The 27,435-nt window shown below is 34.1% G+C and overlaps 2 protein-coding genes across 3 annotated transcripts in view; one reads left to right on the forward strand and one right to left on the reverse strand.

Moving 5' to 3' along the window:
* The first annotated feature begins 2,072 nt into the window (after nucleotides 1–2,072).
* Nucleotides 2,073–10,336, forward strand: LOC134857165 (smoothelin-like protein 2). Of its 2 annotated transcripts, none has more exons than XM_063873542.1 (3): nucleotides 2,073–2,290; nucleotides 3,760–3,911; nucleotides 10,041–10,336. In XM_063873542.1, exons 1-3 carry the CDS (start codon nucleotides 2,282–2,284, stop codon nucleotides 10,183–10,185), a joined length of 306 nt encoding a protein of 101 aa, XP_063729612.1. In that variant the 5' UTR covers nucleotides 2,073–2,281; the 3' UTR covers nucleotides 10,186–10,336. The 2 variants fall into 2 exon arrangements, with proteins under 2 accessions (XP_063729612.1, XP_063729611.1); XM_063873541.1 differs by lacking the exon at nucleotides 10,041–10,336 and adding an exon at nucleotides 4,439–4,723 and having other exon boundaries at nucleotides 2,085–2,290.
* Nucleotides 10,337–18,116: 7,780 nt separating this feature from the next.
* The window catches only part of LOC134840404 (dynein axonemal intermediate chain 7 homolog), a 28,264-nt gene continuing 18,945 nt past the window's right edge, over nucleotides 18,117–27,435 (reverse strand). The window contains 5 exon segments of the mRNA XM_063856189.1: nucleotides 18,117–18,495; nucleotides 20,952–21,110; nucleotides 21,611–21,784; nucleotides 22,321–22,493; nucleotides 26,298–26,400. Coding sequence (XP_063712259.1) covers nucleotides 18,235–18,495; nucleotides 20,952–21,110; nucleotides 21,611–21,784; nucleotides 22,321–22,493; nucleotides 26,298–26,400 — 870 coding nt within the window. The 3' untranslated portion in view covers nucleotides 18,117–18,234.

Here is a 27,435-nt window from a genome sequence, read left to right on the forward strand (position 1 = left end):
TTAACCCTCTGCTTGTTAAGTAGAATAGTTTAAAGAAAACTAAGAACTATCTTTTGAGCCAAAAAAAGAATTCTCAAACCACATAATCGAGATGAATGGGTCATTTTATTGCAATTCATGCAAAATTTGTGGTAATTTTCATTCAAGGCTAATGCAAAAACAAAATACTTATCTGAAAAAATGTGACTTATGTTGTTTTTTTTCAGTTCACACATTTTTGTCCGGGGACAAAGCAAACAGGTGAGATTTTGTAGTAGCTCTAGAGAGCGTAACGGGAAAAACAATTGCGATGATGGAACATACAACATTTTCAGCTCAAGCCATAAAACAAAACATTTGAGTCACAAATCTGAATTTTACCATTTCCTCGATATAACCACTTGCTTCCTGATTTTGTCGTATTTGTTTTTGATTTGAAGTTTAAACATGAAAATTGTGAAATCTGGAAAATTGATGAATACTTTTGTGTGAAAAGCTAACGGTCCATGAATTGCATCAAAAACAAAAAAAAACAGAACAATGTGAACAAACATAAGCTCAACGAATCTGATCAAACTTGATTTCATATCTTAGCAGATAAATTAATTTCATTCTTATTTTCATATAAGTTAGTTTTCCGTGAACAATATTATTCGAATTTTATCAATATGTCTGTTTATTACGTAATACTTGATTGTTACGTCCTTTAGATCAGCTCCTAGACCTTCGATGATGTCTACTCTGGCGACCACCGAACAGCCATTGAGGCCAGTCAAAAGTCTTCGTGAAAATTCTTACCGTCACATTAAAAAGTAAACTAAAAGGGTAGAAGGTTACTGTGAAAATAATGTTATGTTAAAACAAAATTTGTTCCAAAAATTCCGTTAAAAAAAACAAAAAAATTCACATTTTCTTACAAATCTGTTTTTTTTGTCCTAAAAAGGTTTTAATTTCAGATTTAGAAATCAGGCAAAAAGAGCATACAAAAAACAAAACTTTTGTACCGCAGCAATAGGAGCGATCCTTCCTCTACTCTAGTGAACAAAATTAAACTATGAAAATATTAGAAACAACATGGTTGAAAAAATTTGCCACACTGGAGAATGAAATTTTCTCTTTTAAAATGTTTGACTTTGTATGATCAACTTTTTATAATCGGCTTATTCAAAAAATGTTCACTCCCATAGAAACTTTTTATTACTTTGCTTAGGTCAACTGTCCGGCGAGCTTTAATAGCATACGATTTTGAAAACATTTCGAAGACAGAAATAGTATCTTTGAGTAAAAATGGTAATTGAACTCAAACAAAAAGGTTATCAGAGTTGATTATGCGAAAAAAAAACATTTAAAACGAGAAAAAAAATGCATTGTTTAGTGTGACAAATTTCCTTAACTATGTTTCTTTCTAATATTTTCACGCCATTGCAAAAATTGGTTAGAAATGGTAAAAATTGGCCTTTTCAGACCCAGAGTAATCTGGTAAAAGCTTTCAATTAAAAGCTGATGCTTTCAGAGAGGGTACGGTTGTTCAAATAATTTAGTGTCAGTCGAGGTAAAATTTTGAAATGAACTTTTATTTAACAAAATTTTTCAATTTTTTGAAATTGTGTTAATTTTGTCAAGTAATGAATCAGATCCTGAGTCAGAAATCAGATTTTAAGAAATGAGACAGATTTTTCTCGATACCAAAATGTAACTCTTTGAAGTAATTTCCCAACCTTCGAGAGAGACCGTAACATTAATTAAGTATTCAAATTTTTATGATCGTTAAATCAGTTACTGAAAACATGTGTTACGCAGAAACAGAAAAAATCTATTTCACACAGCTTGTTGGCCATTTTTGAGAACTATTCTATTCGAGGTGCTTTTTTGGTTCTACTTTTTCGAATGAAGAAACACGTTCTCGATTTTTGTTGATCCGCAGCGCTGATATGTATAACTTAATCTCAAAAATGTCTAGAATATGAGTTACTATGCTCATTTTTGGAAGTCCCAACATAAATTGAGCAAAGTTTTGTTGTATCAAATTGATCATCTTTGCTTCTGTTATTATATTCCTGTGTGAAACATGCATTCTACCTACAATTCCTCATTTGAGGGTCATTAAAGTGATGCCCAATCTTATTACCTTGTTTTGCTTCAGAGGCACTAAGAGCGCTCTGACCCCCGATGAAGCCAGCTCAGGAACTCTCTCCCCCCTCGGGACTGCCCCAAATGCTTCAAGGGGACTCGGGGAGGTGAGTTAGTTAGAAGTGCCTCACAAGCCAAAGAACAGATCATATTATGGGCTCAGAAATGCACTATGACACACGTGAGTTTGAAATAAGTCTTTTGGCCTGAACCAGAAAATTGTCAAAAACTGGACCTAGGCCAAGCCGCATTGGTTACCATAAAAATTGGGGGGGAAGCTTAGTCAAAACTTTTATCATCGCAACATTTATTTAATCGTTGAAACAAATTTTTACACAGAGGCGAAGCCGAGCTTCGGAGAATTTGCAATACAAAAACGAATGACTATCACTTCTTGCAGAAGAAGCGACAATCGAAAACAAAAACTAAAAATAATCCGAAATCTTGGAACTGATGACCTGCACTTTTAAAAATTTTACAAACACAATCAAAGCAAAGCTTGCTTTTGTTGTGATACAACACGCACGATAAATTTACCGAAAGAAATGGAGATAAAGCCATAAGAAAACTCTCGAAAACTTTCCTCATTTGTCTAATTATTGTCTTGAAAAAAAAACCTTTTAAAAATATGCCAAGAAGTCAAACAATTGAACGCAAACTAAGCATCAAAATAAAACTTACAAAACCGACAATTCTGGAGCAGACACACGTTCCGCCGCAACAAAATCTAAAGTCTACTTTCAAAAAAAATTAGATAAATTTTTTTTGCTCTTCAAATAATTCAAAAAGAAGCCTTTAAGCCGATATATTATAGGCCAAAGCGTTTTAGGCCAAAAAATACAAAAATAATTTTTAACAAACCAAATGGTAAAAATACAACCACCAAGAAAAATGTTGTTTCCCTTGAACGACAGAAAATTAGATCACTAAGACGATAAAAAGAATAGGCTGAAACAATTTGGCATTGAATACTTTTAAGCAAAACAAAAAAAAAGAAAAAATACGAAGTCAAGGCAGTTAAAATTTCGAACAGCAGAAGTAAATCAAACGCTAAAAGCAACAAAAAAAGCGCTTAGCAGAAAAAAAAACAATTTCAAGATAAGGCGGCTAAGCCGACAAAAGATAAGCAACAAATAATTTGAAACAGAATACATACCGTTGTAAAAACAAGTCCTGATCAGATTCGAACCAAGGAAATTTACCGTCGTAGGAGTATTCTTTACTACCAGGCTAAATGAGTTTGGAATGCTCACTAGAGATGATTCCAGAAGAGTCATGTGAACAAAGTTATTAACGGGAAAAAACGTCTAGTACCTGATTGCAATACCGTTGCTTATCGCAAGGGTAATCATCGAAACAGTTTTTTTTTATTAAAATTTGTCTGACTGACAAACTATACCTGGTACGGGAATATTTTGGGGAAAAACAATGCAAAACAGGCCATCTTGAAACAGACTGCGAAATATAAGAAACTTTGATTTACAGTTCTTATTTTGTTTACCTAGGGTCAATACTCTAAAAGTTTTATACCTAGCGTTGGTTTAACAAAATCGAATGATGACTTTTGCAAAAATATTTGCTTTAAATATATGATGTCAGTTGAAAATTTTAAATTAATTTTTAAATTAAAATAACTCTAATTGGTTGCAGGGAATCCCGGTGAAGAATATGACGAGTTCTTTCTCGGACGGAGTGGCCTTCTGTGCCATTGTACACTTCTACTTCGCAAACGCATTCTTATTCGAAGACTGTCTTAAAATGCCGCGCAAGGAGCGCATCACTTTTGCTTTTCAAAAAGCGGAGTCAGTATAAATTCTTGTAATCAATCAATATAAACAACAATTCCCAGAAAAAACTCCAAAACGCTTAGTTTTGCGCAAATTTTTCCGGACTAGATTGAAAAAGTTGACCCAAAACTGCTTTTGTATACATGAGAACATCAGATTTGGCTATGAATGTTTGGAATATTCTTAAATGATCAGTTCTTCATACAAGCAAACTGTTATGACAACTAGTTTGGTTCTCAAAACACACCCAATTTCCCTTCGGATTTGTCAGCTAAAAATTCTCGGGATCAATCCAAATTTCAAACTTTGTCCATTGATGGTTATTTTGGAGTATATATGACATGGAATCTTGTTAATTTCCCCCTTTTGCAAAAAAGGGTGAACTTCCCAAAAAGATACTGAATTCGTATAATCGTAACGGTTCAATTCTTTCATAATAAACGGGAGGGAACATTTTACAAGGTACCAAAGAGAGGGGAGGGAGTAACCAGATCCAAAACTTGGTTGATATTCATTTAGAGGCGTAGTTTATCTCGTTCTAGGGAGCTGGGTGGACTGCCTCAGTTGATTGACCCCGAAGACCTCATTCTAATGGGGAAGAAACCAGACTACAAAGTGATGTTCACCTACATGTCAGAAATGTACCACAACCTCAAGAAGCTAGAAGAAATACCCCAAATTAAATGAGCAACACTGTTCTGACGCTGTGAAATTCAATATAAACTCAAAACTGAAGATAAATTTCTAAACTTTTGGTAAAACCATGAACGAATTGTCTAAAAAACCATTTTAATATTCAATGAGATTATGAAATGAATTGATGCTACTAAGATTTGTACCAAAGACTTTAGAAATAAAAAAATATCAAAATTAACTTTCAAGCACCATTTCGAAATTCAATATTTTGTAGAAGTTGCGGTTTATAATTCTCAAATTTGCATTACTAAAACATGACATCTTGTATCGAGTTTTAAAAGTCGACAATTTTTATGACTTTTTGTACCAAAACCAGCCCTTTTAAAACCATTTAGGCAGTTTTTGTTCATGATAAAAACCCATTGCAAACATTTTAATTTGATCAAACCAAAGAGGAACTCAGACGTGTCTCTTGCGTCGCAATCGCAGCATTTGCGATACAACACACAAACAGCCCGGATCCTAGCCAAAAAAATAAGACGAAAGCCACTGAGTTGTAAACAGATAGGAAATATGTTTTAAAAAAAAACAAATTCAAAAACATCATATCGAAAAAAACTCTTCTCACACGTGAATTTTAATAAATCGAGAAACACGATTACCGGTGTAAAATTAGCTTAGAAACAAAATTTATCAGATAATTTTTAAGTAGATGACCAGAGCAGAAAAACTCAAAAAAGCTTTTGAGCTGTAATTAGTAACCTCACTCTCGAATTACAAATGCATGAAATTATGTTTTTGCCGTTCAAATGACGTTTTCTGAGGCAACTTAACATCTATAACAGAAACTGAAACAGTTTAAGCCGAAGAAATCTTTGTAGCGAAAAAATAATAAAAAACCGTAGGTGGCAAACTTACAAATCGCAAGAATGACTCAAATTCAATTTCAATTATAATGAAACTTGCTTAAAACGGGAGAAAAAGCCCGCATTAAAAACATAACCAAAGGACAGCTGGAAAAGAGGTAGAAGACCAATAAACGCAAGGAAACCAAAAAAAATTGATGACTTTTGCAAAAATATTTGCTTTAAATATATGATGTCAGTTGAAAATTTTAAATTAATTTTTAAATTAAAATAACTAATTGGTTGCAGGGAATCCCGGTGAAGAACATGACGAGTTCATTTTCGGACGGAGTGGCCTTCTGTGCCATTGTACACTTCTACTTCCCAAACGCATTCTCATTCGATGACTGTCTTCAAATGCCGCGCAAGGAGCGCATCACTTCTGCTTTTCAAAAAGCGGAGTCAGTATAAAGTCTTGTAATCAATCAATATAAACAACAATTCCCAGAAAAAACTCCAAAAAACTTATTTTTGCGCAAATTTTTCCGGACTAGATTGAAAAAGTTGAGCCAAAACTGCTTTTGTATACATGAGAACATCAGATTTGGCTATGAATATTTGGAATATTCTTAAATGATCAGTTCTTCATACAAGCAAACTGTTATGACAATCAGGTTGGTTCTCAAAACACACCCAATTTCCCTTCGGAAATTCTCAGGATCAATCCAGTTTTCAAACTTTGTCCATTGATGGTTATTTTGGAGTATAAACGACATGGAATCTTGTTAACTTCCCCCCTTTTGCAAAAAAGGGTGAACTTCCTAAAAAAGTACTGAATTCGTATAATTGTAACGGTTCAATTCTTTCATAATAAACGAAAGGGAACATTTTACAAGGTACCAAAGAGAGGGGAGGGGGTAACCAGATTTTTAGATAGAAGGCAAGAGCAGAAAAACTCATAAAAGCTTTTGAGCTGTAAATATTTACCTCACTCTCGAATTACAGATGCATGGAATTATATATCTGCCGTTCAAATGACGTTTTCTGAGGCAACTTACATCTATAACAGAAACTGAAACAGTTTAAGCCGAGGAAATCTTTGAAGCGAAAAAATTAAAAAAAACCGTAGGTGGCAAACTTACAAATTGCAAGAATCACTCAAATTGAATTTCAATTATAATGAATTTTGCTTAAAATGGGAGAAAAATCCCGCATTGAAAACATAACCAAAGGACAGCTGGAAAAGAGGTAGAAGACCAATAAACGCAAGGAAACCAAAAAAAAATACCGACTTGTTTTTTTTTGAAAAACTTCCGAACTTCCAAGAAAAAACTGTTTTGCCTTAGAGCTCTTTGAATTTCTAAAACAATGGTTGACACTCTTGATAAAATTAACTCAATTTGAGAAAAAAAGTACTATGTGAAGTTTTTATTCCGCTGGGAAAACTGAAAAAAGAAAACCTCTTTCGAAACTAAAATACAATCACCTTTTTTGTAACCTATACACTTTTGCGGTTTGATAGTTGAAATTGCCGTTTTTAACCAAAGGAAAGGAACTGAACTTCAAAAGAAATCATTAGTTCAAACGCGAAAAATCTAAATTTAGCGGGAACAAATTTTTCTGAAAAAAAAATCAACAAGATTTTCATAAAAAGCCAAAAAATGTAAGGTAGCATTATAGTCCAACTATTGAAATTTTTCAAAAAGAATTCTGCGTTGAATTAGTGCAGGTCAAGTTAGCCAAATAAATTCAATACTAAAAATATCCTAGTACAAAAGTCATACATCGTGATGACTTTTTTTCTCCTTCGAAATTAATCAAGAAGAAAACCACTTAAGTAAAAACTTGTGAATCAATGAGTTTTCCTGATTTTTTGCAACCTAGTATGCTGGTTGCAAATGGAAGGACACTTAATAAAGACACTTACTTTACCAAACAAAATGAACGCGAAAAAATTACAAAAAAAAACAGGCTTGTTTTGAAAAATCTTCAAATTTCGAAATTAACAGAAAAAAATATATAAGCCCTCTCTTTAAAACTCAAGAGCTTCTCTTCAACAAAAAAAAAGAACTGAACTAAATAAAATGATTTTTGGGAATGAACAAATTTTAAAAACTTTTCATAAAAAATTCAAACTGATATGTATAACTTATTCCCAAAAATGTCTAGACTATGAGTTACTATGCTCATTTTTGAAAGTCCCAACATAAATTGAGCAAAGTTTTTTTTTTATCAAATTGATCATCTTTGCTTCTGTTATTATATTCCTGTGTGAAACATGCATTCTACCTACAATTCCTCATTTGAGGGTCACTAAAGTGATGCCCAATCTTATTACCTTGTTTTGCTTCAGAGGCACTAAGAGCGCTCTGACCCCCGATGAAGCCAGCTCAGGAACTCTCTCCCCCTCGGGACTGCCCCCACTGCTTCAAGGGGACTCGGGGGAGGGGGGTTAGTTAGAAGTGCCTCACAAGCCAAAGAACAGATCATTTTGTGGGCTCAGAAATGCACTATGACACACGTGAGTTTGAAATAAGTCTTTTGGACTGAATCAAAAAATTGTCAAAAACTGGACCTAGACCAAGCCACATGGGTTACCATAAAAATCGGGTGGAAGCTTAGTCAAAACTTTTATCATCGCAACATTTATTTAATCATTGAAACAATTTTTTACACAGAGGCGAAGCAGAGCTTCGGAGAATTTGCAATACAAAAACGAATGACTATCATTTCTTGCAGATGAAGCGACAATAGAAAAACAAAAACTAAAAGTAATCCGAAATCTTGGAACTGAAGACCTTTACCTTTAAAAATTTTACAAACACAACCGAAGCGAAGCTTGCTTTTGTTGTGATACAACACGCACGATAAATTTACCGAAAGAAATGGAGATAAAGCCGTAAGAAAACTCTCGAAAACTTTCCTCATTAGTCTAAATATTGTCTTGAAAAAAAAACTTTTAAAAAGTATGCCAAGAAGTCAAACAATTGAACGCAAACTAAGCATCAAAATAAAACTTACGAAACCGACAATTCTGGAGCAGACACACGTTCCGCCGCAACAAAATCTAAAGTCTACATTCAAAATAATTAGATAAAACTTTTTTGCTCTTCAAATAATTCAAAAAGAAGCCTAAGCCGATATATTATAGGCCAAAGCGTTTTAGGCCAAAAAATACAAAAAAAACTTTCAACAAACCGAGTGGTAAAAAAAACAACCACCAAGAAAAATTTTGTTTCCCCTGAACGACACAAAATTAGATCACTAAGACGATAAAAAGAATAGGCCGAATAAATTTGGGATTAAATACTTAAAAGCAAAACAAAAAAAGAAAAAATACGAAGTCAAGGCAGTTAAAATTTCGAACAGCAGAAGTAAATCAAACGCTAAAAGCAACAAAAAAGCGCTTAGTAAAAAAAAACAATTTCAAGATAAGGCGGCTAAGCCGTCAAAAGATATGCAACAAATAATTTGAAACAGAATACATACCGTTGTAAAAACAGGTCCTGATAAGATTCGAACCAAGGAAATTTACCTTCCTAGGAGTATTCGTTACTACCAGGCTAAATGAGTTTGGAATGCTTACTAGAATGATTCCAGAAGAGTCATGTGAACAAAACTATTTACGGGAAAAAACGTCTAGTACCTGATTGCAATACCGTTGCTTATCGCAAGGGTAATCATCGAAACAGTTGTTTATTATTGAAATTTGTCTGACTGACAAACTATACCTGGCACGGGAATATTTTGGGGAAAAACAATGCAAAACAGGCCATCTTGATACAGACTGCGAATTATAAGAAATTTTGATTTACAGTTCTTATTTTGTTTAACTAGGGTCAATACTCTAAAAGTTTTATACCTAGAGTTGGTTTTACAAAGTCAAGTGATGACTTTTGCAAAAATATTTGCTTTAAATATATGATGTCAGTTGAAAATTTTAATTTAATTTTTTAATTAAAATAACAACTAATTGGTTGCAGGGAATCCCGGTGAAGAACATCACGAGTTCTTTCTCGGACGGAGTGGCATTCTGTGCCATTGTACACTTCTACTTCCCAAACGCATTCTCATTCGAAGACTGTCTTCAAATGCCGCGCAAGGAGCGCATCACTTTTGCTTTTCAAAAATCGGAGTCAGTATAAATTCTTGTAATCAATCAATATAAACAACAATTCCCAGAAAAAACTCCAAAACACTTAGTTTTGCGCAAATTTTTCAGGACTAGATTGAAAAAGTTGAGCCAAAACTGCTTTTTTATACATGAGAACATCAGATTTGGCTATGAATATTTGGAATATTCTTAAATGAGCAGTTCTTCATACAAGCAAACTGTTATGACAACCAGGTTGGTTCTCAAAACACACCCAGTTTCCCTTCGGATTTGTCAGCAAAAAATTCTCAGGATCAATCCAGTTTTCAAACTTTGTCCATTGATGGTTATTTTGGAGTATAAACGACATGGAGTCTTGTTAACTTCCCCCCTTTTGCAAAAAAGGGTGAACTTCCTAAAAAGGTACTGAATTCGTACAATCGTAACGGTTCAATTCTTTCATAATAAACGGGAGGGAACATTTTACAAGGTACCAAAGAGAGGGGAGGGGGTAACCAGATCCATAACATGGTTGATACTCATTTAGAGGCGTAGTTTATCTCGTTCTAGGGAGCTGGGTGGAGTGCCTCAGTTGATTGACCCCGAAGACCTCATTCTAATGGGGAAGAAACCAGAATACAAAGTGATGTTCACCTACATGTCAGAAATGTACCGCAACCTCAAGAAGCTAGATGAAATAACCCAAATTAAATGAGCAACACTGTTCTGACGCTGTGAAATGCAATATAAGCTCAAAACTGATGATAAATTTCTAAACTTTTGGTAAAACCATGAATGAATTGCCTAAAAATGCATTTTAATATTTAATGAGATTATGAAATGAATTGATGCTACTAAGATTTGTACCAAAGATTTTAGAACTATAAAAATATCAAAATGAACATTCAAGCACCATTTCGAAATTCAATATTTTGTAGAAGTTGCGGTTCACAATTCTCAAAATTGCATAACTAAAACATGACATCTTGTATCGAGTTTTAAAAGTCGACAATTTTTACGACTTTTTGTACCAAAACCAGCCCTTTTAAAATCATATAGGCAGTTTTGATTCATGATAAAAATCCAATGCAAACATTTTTATTTGATCAAACCAAAGAGGAATTCAGACGTGTCTCTTGCGTCTCAATCGCATTACTTGCGATACAACACACAAACAGCCCGGATCCTAGCCAAAAAAATAAGGCGAAAGCCACTGAGTTGTAAACAGATAGGAAATATGTTAAAAAACAAATTCGAAAACATCATATCGAAAAAAACTCTTCTCACACGTGAATTATAATAAGTCGAGAAACACGGTTACCGGTGTAAAATTAGCTTAGAAACAAAATTTATCAGATAATTTTTAGGTAGAAGACAAGAGCAGAAAAACTCATAAAAGCTTTTGAGCTGTAAATATTTACCTCACTCTCGAATTACAAATGCATGAAATTATGTATCTGCCGTTCAAATGACGTTTTCTGAGGCAACTTACATCTATAACAGAAACTGAAACAGTTTAAGCCGAGGAAATCTCTGAAGCGAAAAAATAATAAAAAACCGTAGGTGGCAAACTTACAAATTGCAAGAATGACTCAAATTGAATTTCAATTATAATGAAACTTGCTTAAAACGGGAGAAAAATCCCGCATTAAAAACATAACCAAAGGACAGCTGGAAAAGAGGTAGAAGACCAATAAACGCAAGGAAACCAAAAAAAAATACCGAAGAAACCAGAATACAAAGTGATGTTCACCTACATGTCAGAAATGTACCGCAACCTCAAGAAGCTAGAAGAAATAACCCAATTTAAATGAGCAACACTGTTCTGACGCTGTGGTCCAAGAAAAAACTGTTTTGCCTTAGAGCTCTTTGAATTTCTAAAACAATGGTTGACACTCTTGATAATATTAACTCAATTTGAAAAAAAAGTATTATGTGAAGTTTTTATTCCGCTGGGAAAACTGAAAAAAGAAAACCTCTTTCGAAACTAAAATACAATCACCTTTTTTGTGACCTGTACACTTTTGCTGTTTGATAGTTGAAATTGCCATTTTTAACCAAAGGAAAGGAACTGAACTTCAAAAGAAATCATTAGTTCAAACGCGAAAAATCTAAATTTAGCGGGAACAAATTTTTCTGAAAAAAAAATCAACAAGATTTTCATAAAAAGCCAAAAAATGTAAGGTAGCATTATAGTCCAACTATTGAAATTTTTCAAAAAAAATTCTGCGTTGAATTAGTGCAGGTCAAATTAGCCAATTAAATTCAATACTAAAAATATCCTAGTACAAAAGTCATACATCGTGATGACTTTTTTTCTCCTTCGAAATTAATCAAGAAGAAAACCACTTAAGTAAAAACTTGTGAATCAATGAGTTTTCCTGATTTTTTGCAACCTAGTATGCTGGTTGCAAATGGAAGGACACTTAATAAAGACACTTACTTTACCAAACGTAATGAACGCGAAAAAATTACAAAAAAAACAGGCTTGTTTTGAAAAATCATCAAATTTCGAAATTAACAGAAAAAAAAATATAAGCCCTCTCTTTAAAACTCAAGAGCTTCTCTTCAACAAAAAAAAGAACTGAACTAAATAAAATGAATTTTGGGAATGAACAAACTTTAAAAACTTTTCATAAAAAATTCAAACTGATATGTACAACTTATTCCCAAAAATGTCTAGACTATGAGTTACTATGCTCATTTTTGAAAGTCCCAACATAAATTGAGCAAATTTTTTTTAATCAAATTGATCATCTTTGCTTCTGTTATTATATTCCTGTGTGAAACATGCATTCTACCTACAATTCCTCATTTGAGGGTCACTAAAGTGATGCCCAATCTCATTACCTTGTTTTGCTTCAGAGGCACTAAGAGCGCTCTGACCCCCGATGAAGCCAGCTCAGGAACTCTCTCCCCCTCGGGACTGCCCCCACTGCTTCAAGGGGACTCGGGGGAGGGGGGTTAGTTAGAAGTGCCTCACAAGCCAAAGAACAGATCATTTTGTGGGCTCAGAAATGCACTATGACACACGTGAGTTTGAAATAAGTCTTTTGGACTGAATCAAAAAATTGTCAAAAACTGGACCTAGACCAAGCCACATGGGTTACCATAAAAATCGGGTGGAAGCTTAGTCAAAACTTTTATCATCGCAACATTTATTTAATCATTGAAACAATTTTAAAAACATAACCAAAGGACAGCTGGAAAAGAGGTAGATAACCAATAAACGCAAGGAAACCAAAAAAAATTGATGACTTTTGCAAAAAATATTTGCTTTAAATATATGATGTCAGTTGAAAATTTTAATTTAATTTTTTAATTAAAATAACAACTAATTGGTTGCAGGGAATCCCGGTGAAGAACATCACGAGTTCTTTCTCGGACGGAGTGGCATTCTGTGCCATTGTACACTTCTACTTCCCAAACGCATTCTCATTCGAAGACTGTCTTCAAATGCCGCGCAAGGAGCGCATCACTTTTGCTTTTCAAAAATCGGAGTCAGTATAAATTCTTGTAATCAATCAATATAAACAACAATTCCCAGAAAAAACTCCAAAACACTTAGTTTTGCGCAAATTTTTCAGGACTAGATTGAAAAAGTTGAGCCAAAACTGCTTTTTTATACATGAGAACATCAGATTTGGCTATGAATATTTGGAATATTCTTAAATGAGCAGTTCTTCATACAAGCAAACTGTTATGACAACCAGGTTGGTTCTCAAAACACACCCAATTTCCCTTCGGATTTGTCAGCAAAAAATTCTCAGGATCAATCCAGTTTTCAAACTTTGTCCATTGATGGTTATTTTGGAGTATAAACGACATGGAGTCTTGTTAACTTCCCCCCTTTTGCAAAAAAGGGTGAACCTCCTAAAAAGGTACTGAAATCGTACAATCGTAACGGTTCAATTCTTTCATAATAAACGGGAGGGAACATTTTACAAGGTACCAAAGAGAGGGGAGGGGGTAACCAGATCCATAACATGGTTGATACTCATTTAGAGGCGTAGTTTATCTCGATCTAGGGAGCTGGGTGGAGTGCCTCAGTTGATTGACCCCGAAAACCTCATTCTAATGGGGAAGAAACCAGAATACAAAGTGATGTTCACCTACATGTCAGAAATGTACCGCAACCTCAAGAAGCTAGATGAAATAACCCAAATTAAATGAGCAACACTGTTCTGACGCTGTGAAATGCAATATAAGCTCAAAACTGAAGATAAATTTCTAAACTTTTGGTAAAACCATGAATGAATTGCCTAAAAATGCATTTTAATATTTAATGAGATTATGAAATGAATTGATGCTACTAAGATTTGTACCAAAGATTTTAGAACTATAGAAATATCAAAATTAACATTCAAGCACCATTTCGAAATTCAATATTTTGTAGAAGTTGCGGTTCACAATTCTCAAAATTGCATAACTAAAACATGACATCTTGTATCAAGTTTTAAAAGTCGACAATTTTTACGACTTTTTGTACCAAAACCAGCCCTTTTAAAATCATATAGGCAGTTTTGATTCATGATAAAAATCCAATGCAAACATTTTTATTTGATCAAACCAAAGAGGAATTCAGACGTGTCTCTTGCGTCTCAATCGCAGCACTTGCGATACAACACACAAACAGCCCGGATCCTAGCCAAATAGGAAATATGTTAAAAAACAAATTCGAAAACATCATATCGAAAAAAACTCTTCTCACACGTGAATTATAATAAGTCGAGAAACACGGTTACCGGTGTAAAATTAGCTTAGAAACAAAATTTATCAGATAATTTTTAGGTAGAAGACAAGAGCAGAAAAACTCATAAAAGCTTTTGAGCTGTAAATATTTACCTCACTCTCGAATTACAAATGCATGAAATTATGTATCTGCCGTTCAAATGACGTTTTCTGAGGCAACTTACATCTATAACAGAAACTGAAACAGTTTAAGCCGAGGAAATCTTTGAAGCGAAAAAATAATAAAAAACCGTAGGTGGCAAACTTACAAATTGCAAGAATGACTCAAATTGAATTTCAATTATAATGAAACTTGCTTAAAACGGGAGAAAAATCCCGCATTAAAAACATAACCAAAGGACAGCTGGAAAAGAGGTAGAAGACCAATAAACGCAAGGAAACCAAAAAAAATACCGACTTTTTTTTTTGAAAAACTTCCGACCCTCCAAGAAAAAACTGTTTTGCATTAGAGCTCTTTGAATTTCTAAAACAATGGTTGACACTCTTGATAAAATTAACTCAATTTGAGAAAAAAAGTACTATGTGAAGTTTTTATTCCGCTGGGAAAACTGAAAAAAGAAAACCTCTTTCGAAACTAAAATACAATCACCTTTTTTGTGACCTATACACTTTTGCTGTTTGATAGTTGAAATTGCCTTTTTTTAACCAAAGGAAAGGAACTGAACTTCATAAGAAATCAATAGTTTAAACGCGAAAAATCAAAATTTAGCGGGAACAAATTTTTCTGAAAAAAAAAATCATTAGGACTTTCATAAAAAGCCAAAAAATGTAAGGTAGCATTATAGTCCAACTATTGAACTTTTTAAAAAAGAATTCTGCGTTGAATTAGTGCAGGTCAAATTAGCCAAAAAATTCAATACTGAAAATATCCTAGTACAAAAGTCATACATCGTGATGACTTTTTTTCTCCATCGAAATTAATCAAGAAGAAAACCACTTAAGTAAAAACTTGTGAATCAATGAGTTTTCCTAATTTTTTGCAACCTAGTATGCTGGTTGCAAATGGAAGGACACTTAATAAAGACACTTACTTTACCAAACGTAATGAACGCGAAAAAATTACAAAAAAAACAGGCTTGTTTTGAAAAATCATCAAATTTCGAAATTAACAGAAAAAAAGTATATAAGCCCTCTCTTCGAAACTCAAGAGCTTCTTTTCAACAAAGGAAAAGAATTGAACTAAAAAAAATTTGGAAATGAACAAACTTTAAAAACTATTCATAAAAAAATTCAACCATTATAAGTGTCTTCACAACGTTAATTGACATTAAAAAGCCTTATATTGTTCTTATATACAACTCTGCGAAAGCAATTTGCTCAAATAAAGATATTTACGTTCCGAAACTAATCTGACACCACTTCCGTCAAAAAAGCATCAGCAAAGTTAAAAATCGAGAGTAAGACGTACCATGGCTAGAAACTTCGACATAGTATTCAAAATGATTCAAAATAATCACTCAAAAAAATAGAACGTAAACTAAGCCAACAAGAATGGCGATAAGAACTAACTAGAGTGTAAAGCACCTCTGGTGCTTCGAGTTTTTAACAAATCATAAAAACCGCATATATTGGAAGTAAAATGTGCATCCTTCAACTAAGTTAGTTGAAAAATTTTAAAACAAATTAAGAAACGTTACATCTCGGAAACTAAAAAAAAATTGAGCAGTCGCAGTTGGATGCAAGTTTCACAACTCCTGAGAATACTCTTACAGTACCTAAATAGTGTTGGTAATTTCAAATTTTGAGAAACTTCAAACTTAAGTTTTCTAAAAATATTTCTTAGAAAACCATAAAAAACGACGTCATATCTCGGAAACTACCGAGATTTAAGCAATCACATTTGGAGGCAAGACTGGCAACCCCTGAGAGTACTCTGAAAGCTTCCAACTACAGGGTTAGGAAATTCAAATTGAAGAAAAAAAGTTAATTTACGTATTCTGACAATTTTTTGAAAAAACCATTAAAAACGTAATTTCTCAGACACTACCAAGGTTTGAGCAGTCATATTTGAAGTCAAGACTCGCAACTTCTGAGAGTACACTGACATTGACAAAATCTTAAAAAAAACATACATCGAAAAAGAAAGATTTGAGCTGTCATATGTGGATGTCAGACTCGCAATTCCTTGAAGCATCCTGACAGAGCCTCACTAGAGACGGAAACTTCAAACTTGATGAAATTTTTTATACCTAAGTTCCTTGAACAAATTAAAAAAGACAACAAAAATCACATCTCGGCAACAAAGAGCATTTGAGCAGTCGCATTCGAACGCAAGATTTGCAATTTGGAACTCCTGAGAGTTTGGAAACCCCACTACAGGGATGGAAATTTCCATTCTTTTGAGTTTTTTAAAATCTAAATTTTCTGAAAACTTAAAGAGAAATCATAAAAACTCGTCACATCTCGAAAACTACAAGGATTTGAGCACTCATATTTGGAGGCAAGATTCGCAATCCTTGAGAGTACTCTGACAGCACCCAAATAAAGTGTTGAGAATTTTAAGTGTTGTAAAATATTTTGTAAAAGTTTTCTGAAACTTTTTGAAAAAAAAAACGTAGTGTCTCGTACACTATAGGAGTTTGGGCTTTCGTAATTGGAGGCCAAACTCGCAACCCCTAGATTTGCTTAAAGTGAAAGATTCTTTCATTACACATGCAAAAATAATACGTTGAAAAAGCTTAAACATGGCGAGGTAGTGAAGCCGCATTTAAATAAATAATAGATAAGCTGACACAGCGAAAAAAAGCAGGACGAAAAGAAATGTTGTAAGCTCGACTTTTCAGTGTAAAACAAATTGTTTTATGGAAAAATGTCTTGTTCCCGATTGCAAGACAGACACTTTCACAAGTGTAAATATATAACACAGAGGTGAAGCTGCGCTCCGCAGACACTAGTGAGAACACGACAAAAAAAAAGTTCTATAAAGTGCAACAAAAGAAAAATAGAAATAAGGCTCGAATGAAATAAAATTCGGATACGCCTCGGATTCGAACCTACTCAACCATGGACGCTCAACCATCGACAAACTCTAGTCACGAATAAGGCAGCTAAATATGCTAATAAATTGCCAATGCCATTCAGCAAAGGTGGCACCAAATGCAAATAGACACAAATTTGCATAATAATTTGGAATATAAGAAACTGAAGGCATCCACACTAACTTTGCATGTAACAAATTGCAAAGCATAAAGCCACATTATGTATGAATTATGCATTTCAAAATTGCGAGAGATTGAGTTAGAAAATATCTGAAATCGGGTTTTTATTGTCATATTGTTTGAAACAAATAGTTTTTTTTTCGGTTCATTTGATGAACTTAATAGACATCAACTGAGTTATCTTATTAGTATTCGAATGTTAAAGCACATGCAATCAAAAAGCTGCGAAGATGCCCCAAAAGTGGCACGAATATTTGCGACTTAGATTAAAAAAAAAAAAAAGGTTCGTAAAATAGACTAAGCTGACGCTTGTGTATATTATGATTTGGAAAATTTCTGAAATCGAGGTTTTATTTTCATGAAGTTGTATGAATCAAATAGCTTTTTTCAGTTCATTTGATGAATTAAAAAATGCAATAACTGTCAAAATGCATCAACTTATTATTAATCCAATGTCAAAGCATATGCTATCAAAAAGCCCGTAAAAGTGGCATCAATATTTGCGAATTCGGTTGGAAAAAAAAGAATAGTCCTGCTATTACACTACGTTCGGAAGTGTAAATAGATGGAAATCAGTAATCTCGTGTGGTTTTCCTTGCAGAACGAACTTCTTTGTTCGGCAATGTTGTTTAAGTCCGCTCGAGTAAAAGAGAACGAATGCTGTGTTGAGCTGAAAATTTGCCTCTATCTCCTATTATCTTTTCCTCGTAGATCTCGTATATCTGTAGAGATAGATATGGTTCAATGATTTACAATTTTAGCTCTATGTACATTTCGTGAACTATGTACAAACTCTTATTTACAATTTGCAATTCTAAAATCTATTTTTACACAAGATAAATTTTCTGTAGTTCTCAAAACTTTATACTTTTTCCTCCGGAGAAAGTGATGAGCTTGGTTGCCATTAGCATTTGTTATACTGTGTCTATGAAGACAGGAATGGACTGTACTATTTTCTCCATTGATTTCTCACTCAGCCATGGCTCCACCAAGTGTATCATGTCGAAGTGCACCTGCTGTCCTTGCGCCACATCTGTGAAGAAGGTCTCCGCAAATTCATCGATTGCCAGTCTGTACTTCTGTTCACGACCCAGAAGCAGCAGACACCAGTCTTCCTGCTAAAATAACACCAGCTGATTTTGATAATCACAAAAAGGCCATTATTTAGCCCCTCCCCTTCCGCAAAAACAATGATTTGCTAGGAAAATTTTTACCAAAAGCAACGCAAAAACTATCATTAACTTTAAGAGAGCTATGAAAATTATTGTAACCTATCCGCGCCCCCATACTTTAAATCCCGAACATGTATAAATATTTTAAGTTATCCACGACCACTTATTTTCCCTTCATAAAATGTTTTTTTTTTGGAGAGCGTTGAAAATTAATTTATCTATCCGCTCCCCATCCCTCAAATCCCAAACATAATTAAAATTTTCAAGTTATCCACGGCCACTTACTAATCTCTGACACTTAGAATAATCTGAATTAATGAACTAGGATGATAAGTGATCAACCAATAAAATCCCGATTGGATTACAAAAAAAACGTTAACCAAAAAGTTGGCCAAAAAATAGTCAAAATTCAGCTGAACTTAAAATCAATGAAATAAAAACAAAAATAGTTATGACACGAGTGACCTGAGTGTGACCTGGAATCTGTGTGCAAGTTTAAGCCTTTTACGGGTCTTCTCTGTTACACTTGACTGATTCGCGAACAACTATACAAATTCAAAATATATATCACAATCTGGATTTCAGTTATCGTAGCACTTTCGCAGTTAGCACATTCTTTTACTGTAAAACTTTCAACCTTTTCTTTATTATCAGTTCGAGCTTGAAAAGCGGTAAAAAACCTAACAATATCCTTATGGAATTTAATGCTCCAAGTAAACAGAGCTTTCAGCTGTCAAAGCGAGTTTTTCTAATTGAGCAGAAACGGGATACTAAGAGAAAATTTTCAGCGATTTATGAATCATAGCATAGACGACAGAGCGTTGGAAAAGAGTCAACAAACGCAAACCAACAAGAAAACTGGCGAGGACTTTCGAACTTCAAAGAAAAAAAATAGAATGCCTTGAAGCTCATTGATTTCAAGAACAAATTATGATTGATATTTTTTTTGATAAAATTGGCCCAATTTGAGGCATAGAGGCGAAGTTGCACATCGCAAACACAACCGCGAAAACGATAAATTTCAGCTAAAAATGAAAAAAAAAGAATTGTTAAAAAAAGCCTTGAATAGAGTTTTGCTATGTGATGGATTACAAAACCCTCCAACCTGTAGATTTGGTGTCTCATCTCCTCGCATTTAGGCCATTGTACCTCGCAAAGCGCCTTACTCTAGCCATCAGCAAAACAGCTACAGATGCTAATATATTTCCAAAACTTTGCAGCAAAAATACCACTAAATATAAAGTGAAGGCAACCACACTAAATTTGCAAAGAATAAATTGATAAGTTTTGTGCAGAATTGTGCATAAAATATGCTTTAAAAAATTTTGCAACTTTGAATTGAAAAAATTCTGAAATAAAGTTTTTTTAGTATACTGTTGCATAGCTTTTTTCGTTATTTGATGTATTAAAATGTATCAACAAAGATGCATTGTAGTAATACACTTCGCTACGCATGTGTAAAAGCTGATCATTAGGTAAACTTTATATTCCGCTGTGAAATCTGAAAATAAAAATCCATTTTCGAAATTAGAAGTCAATCACGTTTTTTTGACCTTTATTTTTTTGCTGTAAACTTTTCCACTTTAATCCATTCCTCAAAAATCATCACGACCTATATAAGAGTCTTCACTACATTTATTACTCTTAAAAACATGAGACGTTGAAAAAACACGAAAAATGCTGAAAACTAGTTCTACCAAAAGTTTTTGTCTTGATGAAAGTTGATTCTGAAAGCAAACATGCCAAGCAAAATATTTGAATATTAAATTAGCATTAGAAAACACTTATGAAGCGGAAACAAAGCCAACAATCTTTGAGCAGACACCAGTTGAACCGAAACAAAAATGATCTGGTACAAAGTTAAGTCCCTCCCTCAGAACTGCAATGAGCAACACGTGAAGTACAACTATACTAAAAATCGTAATATGGCAATTAAGCCGAAAAAGCTCGAGCAGACAAACGAAGTGCGAAAAGTCAATTTTTTGCCCGAAAAATGTCAATTTCATACCTATTGACAACAAAAATTACCTAAAAAAGTCAGATCGGGACTCGAAACCCAGATCTAAGGTTGCAAAAGGGACCACGTTACCTCTAAGCCAAATGGGAACAAACCTGCTTTTGTTAAGGTTCAATAATAAAGCATTTAGGAAAAGCAAATAGGATTTGTAAGAAAAGCTGTGGACGTGAAAAAAGTCGAGCTCACGTTTAAGACATTCCTCTCGCAAGTAATGAAGATAGGAAAAATCTCGAATCAAATTTTGGCCATTTTAACTACGTTACTTGGATTAAGATACTCGAATCAGACCTGTATTAGGCTATGAGCCCTGTAATGGAAACAAAAAAATTTCTGTTAAGTAAAGCTGGTCCAGCTGTTTCAAAGATTAGAATCAATAAATTACCTCTCCGGACTCGTTGAGTGGCTGCATTTCATCATGTGCATGTATCACAATTTGGTCTTGGGTGAGGATCTCCTCCGCGTTCAATCTGCTCCAGGTGAAGGAGACCCCAGATGCCACTAGAGCCATCTGCTGGTACACGAATCGCTCCGACTCCAGGTCCTATTACAAACGAAGCTAAGCCCTTATTGTGCTTCGATCTGCAACCCCCTCCCTCCATCGCATAATCATCAATTTCTATGAACAGTCAATGCTTCTACAAGGTTGAACAGGGGAACCCTAAGCTTGGATTAAACTGTCGGTCAAAACTCAGAGCACATGTTATAGTAAAAATTAGTACGAGGCAAATGAACCCGCAACACAACATATACAATTAGCTAAAAGGTTATACTTCAGCCAGTATAATTTAGTTTAATGAGAAGGATAAATATAATCAAATGACTAAAAAACGTCGAGGACCAACCCATTATTTCAAGCACAAAACGCTCCAAAGATCTTCGAGTATTTTTCACAGAATTAAAAGTGACTATAAGGATGTGAAAATAAAATCTTCTTTCTTTACTCTTATCCTCATAATTTGGTCGGTTTTGGGGCAAGTATGTTTGGTGCAAGTATGTTCGATGATAGGTAGGTAAGTGTGTTCAGTTTTGCATGTGTTTTACCTTTTCGCATATGCTGACCTACTCGTGTGAGTATGTCTGCGGGAAAATGTTGAGTCCAATGGAGGACAGTCTGTCCACCAACTCCAGGGGCTCAATCCACTCCCCACACATGGGTGCCAACTCCTTCACCATCTGCTCCCTCTCTGGGTGGAAGTTCAATCTGTACTTGTCATCCTAGAACACATATGAACCACACACATAATTCACAACACGACACAACTTAAAAATCATAATAAATTTCTTCAGTGCATAAACGTACATATCTGCAGTTATAGCATCAAAGAGGAATACCGACAGGCAATAGATACCATTACCTTACCATTAATGTTAAATCTATGGCGCTGTACAAACTTTTTCACTCCCGACATACTATAACATTTCTATCCCTGTAGTACAAAAGTATTCAAACAAATTAAAACATGTGCACTGTGTGTGCAGTAAATCCTGAAAATTTAGACAGTAACTCTTAACATCGCTCTTTATCCTAAATCAATTCAAACAAATTTCAAGGTTATATCAATTCGAAAAAATTTATGCCCGAAATTAGATGCAATTGGTATCTCTTTGGTTTGATAATTCATGTCATTTCATATTTTTTTAATTAAAATATTCTATTTCTGAAAAAAACTAATGCATTAACTTCAGTTTGTGGCTGTTTAGTTTCACGTACCGCAGCGCTACTGAAGTGCTCTGAAATCTCCAGCTGTTACCTTTATCTCCAGTTCAATTTCGGCCACAGTGGATTTGATGGTGATGATGAGGTTGTTCGGCCCCTGACCCTTCGGTCTCATCTCCCACTTCTGCAGAGGCATGTTGACATACGCATCCTGGAAGCAGCAGAACGCCCCAAACACACTCGTCTTCCTCGACAACAGATTCTGTTCTAAAGCAGACACATCATAAAACATAGCCAATTGATTTCCGTTTTTTAAAACTTCCTCACCTTTGATTTCAAAGAAAAAATATATCACCTCGAAAATCTTTCAAATAACAGAATCTTTTGTGATTGACACTTTCTCGATGAAACAAACCCATTTTGAGAATAGACACTTTCAAAACGAACACTATTTGAGACTTAGGTTGGAAAAAAAGAGATTTCATACTATCACCCAAGCTTTGCTTGTTTAAAATTGAAAGCAATTTTTGAAACAAGAAGTCATTCGCGTTTTTTGCGCCATCTGAACTTTTGTTAATCGAAAGCGTAATTTACTATCTTTTCAGCAACCAATTTCAATTGAATTAATTTAAAAAATAAAAAATCAAACCGCAAAAAATAGATTTTTTTTTTGGTTTTTGCAATTCGCAGAGGATCTATGAAAGGCTATCCTGCCTGCCTAAACATAATCAAATTCTCTTATTCCAACCACATTCCAGACAATTAATTCGTCGAGCGAAGCTTTTTTTTCATAAGTGAATGTTAGAGGTCAACTGAGAGCTCGTCATCAACGCACTTTTATTGCCGTGACACGGCATTTGAGCGTGACCAAATTTAATGACTTTTTTGCCACTGAGAAATCTAAAACATTTGAAACATTTCGAACAAAAATCAAATTTCGAGAATAATTATATTACGTTGAAACTCTAATTATCATTGAAAACTATTTATCATTGGCACTTTTTTAGTAAATTTATCACACTAAACAGAGAAAACTAAATCAAACTGGATTTTTTGTGACCTTTTAAATTTTCTTGTCAGATAGTAAAGTTTGCCTTCATTTAGACTTGAGCGAAGCTGTTCTTCGTAAATACAAGCAAGAAAACGACAAAAACGCAGCAAAGAAAACAAAGCAGAAATAAGCCTCGGGTAAGTAAAAACAGCCTCGGACGTGTTGCACTCGAACCTGCAAACTCAAGATTTGGTTTCTCCCGTTTTCGAATCTGCGCCATGAGCTCTTAAAAAATTGCTAACACTTCTGCTGTTCGATAGTGGAGATTTCCTGCCTTTTAACAAAAGAAATGAACTGAGCATAAGAGATCTAAACTCAAACCGCGAAAAAATGAATTTGAGCCAGAACAAATTTTTACAGTTTTCTTTGAAAAACGAACAAAAAATCATCACAACCTATGTAAGAGTCTGAACTACGTTCAATGACGTTTAGAAGCAACTCAAAATGAAAAAAGAAAACGTTAACAAAAAAACTTTCTATAATAAAACATTCGCTTTTTATCGGATTCGAACCTACGATGTCGAGATTAAGAGTGTACACAGAGATGAAGTTTCGCTTCAGAACACTGGCGAGAAAACGACAAATCAGCAGCTCTATATAGTGAGGTAAGAAAAATAAAAAAAGGGCTTGAAAAATAAAACGTTTGCTGTGGCTGATTCGATCCTAAGACCAGGAGATTTAGAATCCCCTGTCGTTGCAACTGTGCCACAAACCCTTGACAATTTGCTTACACAAGCCACAAATAAAACAGCTACACATGCTAATAAATTGCAAATGCGATGCAGCAAAAGTGGCACCAAATACAAGTAGTCACAATTCTGCATGTAATAAATTGGATTATAAAAAACTGAAGGCTTCCACACTAACTTTGAATGTATTGAATTGGAAAGCATAAATCAAAACTATGTAAAAATTATGCATTTCAAAAATTCGAGATATTTAGAGATGGAAAATTTCTGAAATCAATTTTTAATATTAAAATGTTGTTTGAAACTAATCGCTTTTTTCGATTTTAAATTTTCTTGTGTCTCGATAGAAGTTTATTCTTGTCAAACAAACCAGACTTTAAACTATTAAATTAGCAACGGAACAAAACTTATGAAAAAGAAGCAAAGCCGGCAATCTTTGAGCAAGCCCAAGTTGAGCCGAAAAATTTTACAAAACCTTTCAAATTTAAATTCTCTGCCTGAAACTAGAATGAATACAGCAGCACTTGCAGCTGCAATGAAAGTTGCTTACAGTAAATCAATGATGTTGCAGCCTAGCCGACAAAGCTTGAGCAGACAAATGAAAGTCCGACAATTCAATTTTTGCCGAAAAAAAACAATTATTCAATTACACACATAGTGAAAAAAAGGTCAAGCCGAGACTCGACCCAAGACATTAGGAAAGGCACCGTTAAGGAACCTGGAATGGGGAAGGAAGCTTAAATTTGGAAGAAACCTGGAAGAAACCTGGAGAAGAAAGAAGTCAATAAAGAAGAACGTAAGAAAATTTGTTTACAGGGAAAAAAGTCTTGCTCCCGATTTTAAGAAACTTGCGAAGAAGCCTCAAATTAGGAAAATTTTTTGCTATGTGACATATTCGAAACCGCAACCTACAGATTTTTGAGTCTCACGTTCTGGCATCCGCGCCACGGGTCATTGAAAATTTCATAAGACTAGCTAAGAATGATGCAGCTATAGATGCTATTAAATTCTATGCAGTAAAAATGCGATCAAATATAATTAGAACTAGTGCTGAGCGCTGTGTTAAGCCTCCGACAACTAAATAATAAGCTAAATCTCCTCCCCTCTGAGCCACAGACGCTTGAATAACAGCAAATACTAGCCACCAACAAAGCAGAGAACAGATGCTATGAAATTTCCATTACTACAGAGAAATTTCAAACAAGTGACTTTTAATGAACACTTTTATTTGCGAGTTAGATTATAAAAACAGATGGTTCGTAATAATACACTAAGTTGATCGCTGGTGTAAATAAAGGAAAAGCGTTAACTTAAAACATTACAAATCAAATCGCAAAAAATCAGATAAGAGCGTGAAAAAATTAAGACTTTTTGGAAAAACAAACAAAAATCATCCTGATTAATATAAGTGAAAATCACATGGTTCTTTTACTCTTAAAAATATATCCAATTTTAAAACCAAAAGTCGAGAATTCTTAAAGGATAAAGGATGCAATAGTTCAAAAGATCAATACAGATAGATCGACCGATCAATTGTTAAATGATAATACCCTTTCAACCAATTTCAAATGACAAACATGCAAATATCCGACCACGGTTATGCTTAACAAAAAAACCAAATTTTATTAAAAATTTCACAATTGTTATTTTTTGGAGAGGCAGAGTGCGAGACTTAATTAGTTACTCAAGCCAAAAAAGACCGCATATTATCCCTCTCGGCGAAAAGTGACTCTTCTCACTTTACTCGTTAAAAGCTCTTAAATTTCAAACCAATATTTCTCGACTTTTCGTGGTCGGAGCAATAAAACATAGCCAATCGAAGATTGGAAAAGAGTAATGAAATATGGAAAAACACTGAATTTCTGGAAAATCTCAACTTTCGAATTTCAAAGAAAAAAAATAGATGCCCTTGAGGCTCTTTGAGTTTCTTGAACAATTTATGAATGGCATTTTTTGATAACATGAACCCAACAAGAGAAAACTGGATCAATAGGTAAAATTTTTATTCCGCTGGAAATCTAAAAATTAAATTCCCCATTCGAAACTAAAAATCGTTCGTTTTCTACGCCATTTCCACGTTCGTATTTGGAGAGGTCTATTTAGGTAACTTTCAGCAGATGAATTTCAATTGAACTCAAAAAGTGAACACATACCTAAGTGCATTCATAAATGCATTAATGTATGAATGCACACCTGTAGTTATTAGAAAAGACTTCCTGAAAAAATAACAAAAAAAAATCAGCAAGAACTACATAAGAGTCTTCACTACGTTCATTACTCTTAAAAACTAACGAGAGCAACCATGAATGCTAAGCTATTTTTCACCTTTACCATCCTTGTCATCATTGGCTCCTTCTGGTTTCTCTTTACCATTTTCATCTTGATTAACTTCTTCACTGTTCAATGCGGCCTCGTCCTGCTCATTGGGCGCTGGCTACAACATAAACATCAAACATAATGCCAACCAGCTGTAAATTTCTTCTGGTTCTCATATATGATCTATGAATGAAGTTATGTATGATTTAATGTGATTTGCGCTAGGCAATGAATTCGTTTGAAACTTACCATCCGCAGCTACAAGACAAGATAATTTACAGTTACCATTGGATTCGTAAAAGACCAAAATCAGTATCTCATTGTCCACACTACAAAAAAGGAAACAATTTTAAATTCGTTTTTGAATACAACTTTCAAATTTTTGCTATCACCGAAAATTCATTTGTCTGTAATGAACAAGACTTTCAAAATGAGCCGACTCGAACTACCTTAACAGAACTTTGACACAGAGGCGAAACTGTTAACAGGGAGGAAGGGCGATAGAACTTATGCAGATATTCTCGAAGACTTTTTGGCTCTTATCTGCAAACTTACCATTATGCCATGTTAGCAGCTAAATCTGTATACCTTGACAGATGATTATGTTGAAACTTTGGAAATTTCTTGGCGACAACGGTTTTTGAAATAATTGTTTTTAATAATTTATAATTTTTTCTAGGCGACATCTGTGTTTATTCTTTCATCGAAACACGTGTTAATTGAATTCAAAAACCACTGCGCTCTGTTAAATTTTGGATAATTTCATTATATGGAAAATTTTAGGATTAAAACGTAACCATAAAGTGATGGTACTAAATCAATAGATAATTTTGTTTTTCGTATAACACAACTTTCAAATCGAGAGCCTAATTTGATACCGAACTTTTTACTTAGAAAAGAATGCTATCAACAAGGGAGCCAAAAATTTTCTTGGCACAGATGCTAAGCTGTATTTCGTAAGCAAAAACAACAATTATCTAGAACCTAAATCTCAATAAAATACGCCAGAAAAGAAAAAAACTAAAAATACCTTGCGCCATCTGGGGATCGAAACCACATTTTGTCGAGAAATGAACTCATGAGAGCCGTACACTGGATTTTTTGAAATTTAAAACATATCATTAAATCAAAAATGTACAAAACCTACTGGATA

This window comes from Symsagittifera roscoffensis, chromosome 1 (genome assembly GCF_963678635.1).
Source record: "Symsagittifera roscoffensis chromosome 1, txSymRosc1.1, whole genome shotgun sequence".
NCBI lineage: Eukaryota > Metazoa > Xenacoelomorpha > Acoela > Convolutidae > Symsagittifera > Symsagittifera roscoffensis.

What these genes read in the sequence shown, in the direction of transcription:
- LOC134857165 (XM_063873542.1), top strand. An exon ending in TTTGCTTTTCAAAAAGCGGA is followed by an intron (nt 3,912 to 10,040) that starts GTCAGTATAAAT and finishes ATCTCGTTCTAG; the next exon opens with GGAGCTGGGTGGAGTGCCTC.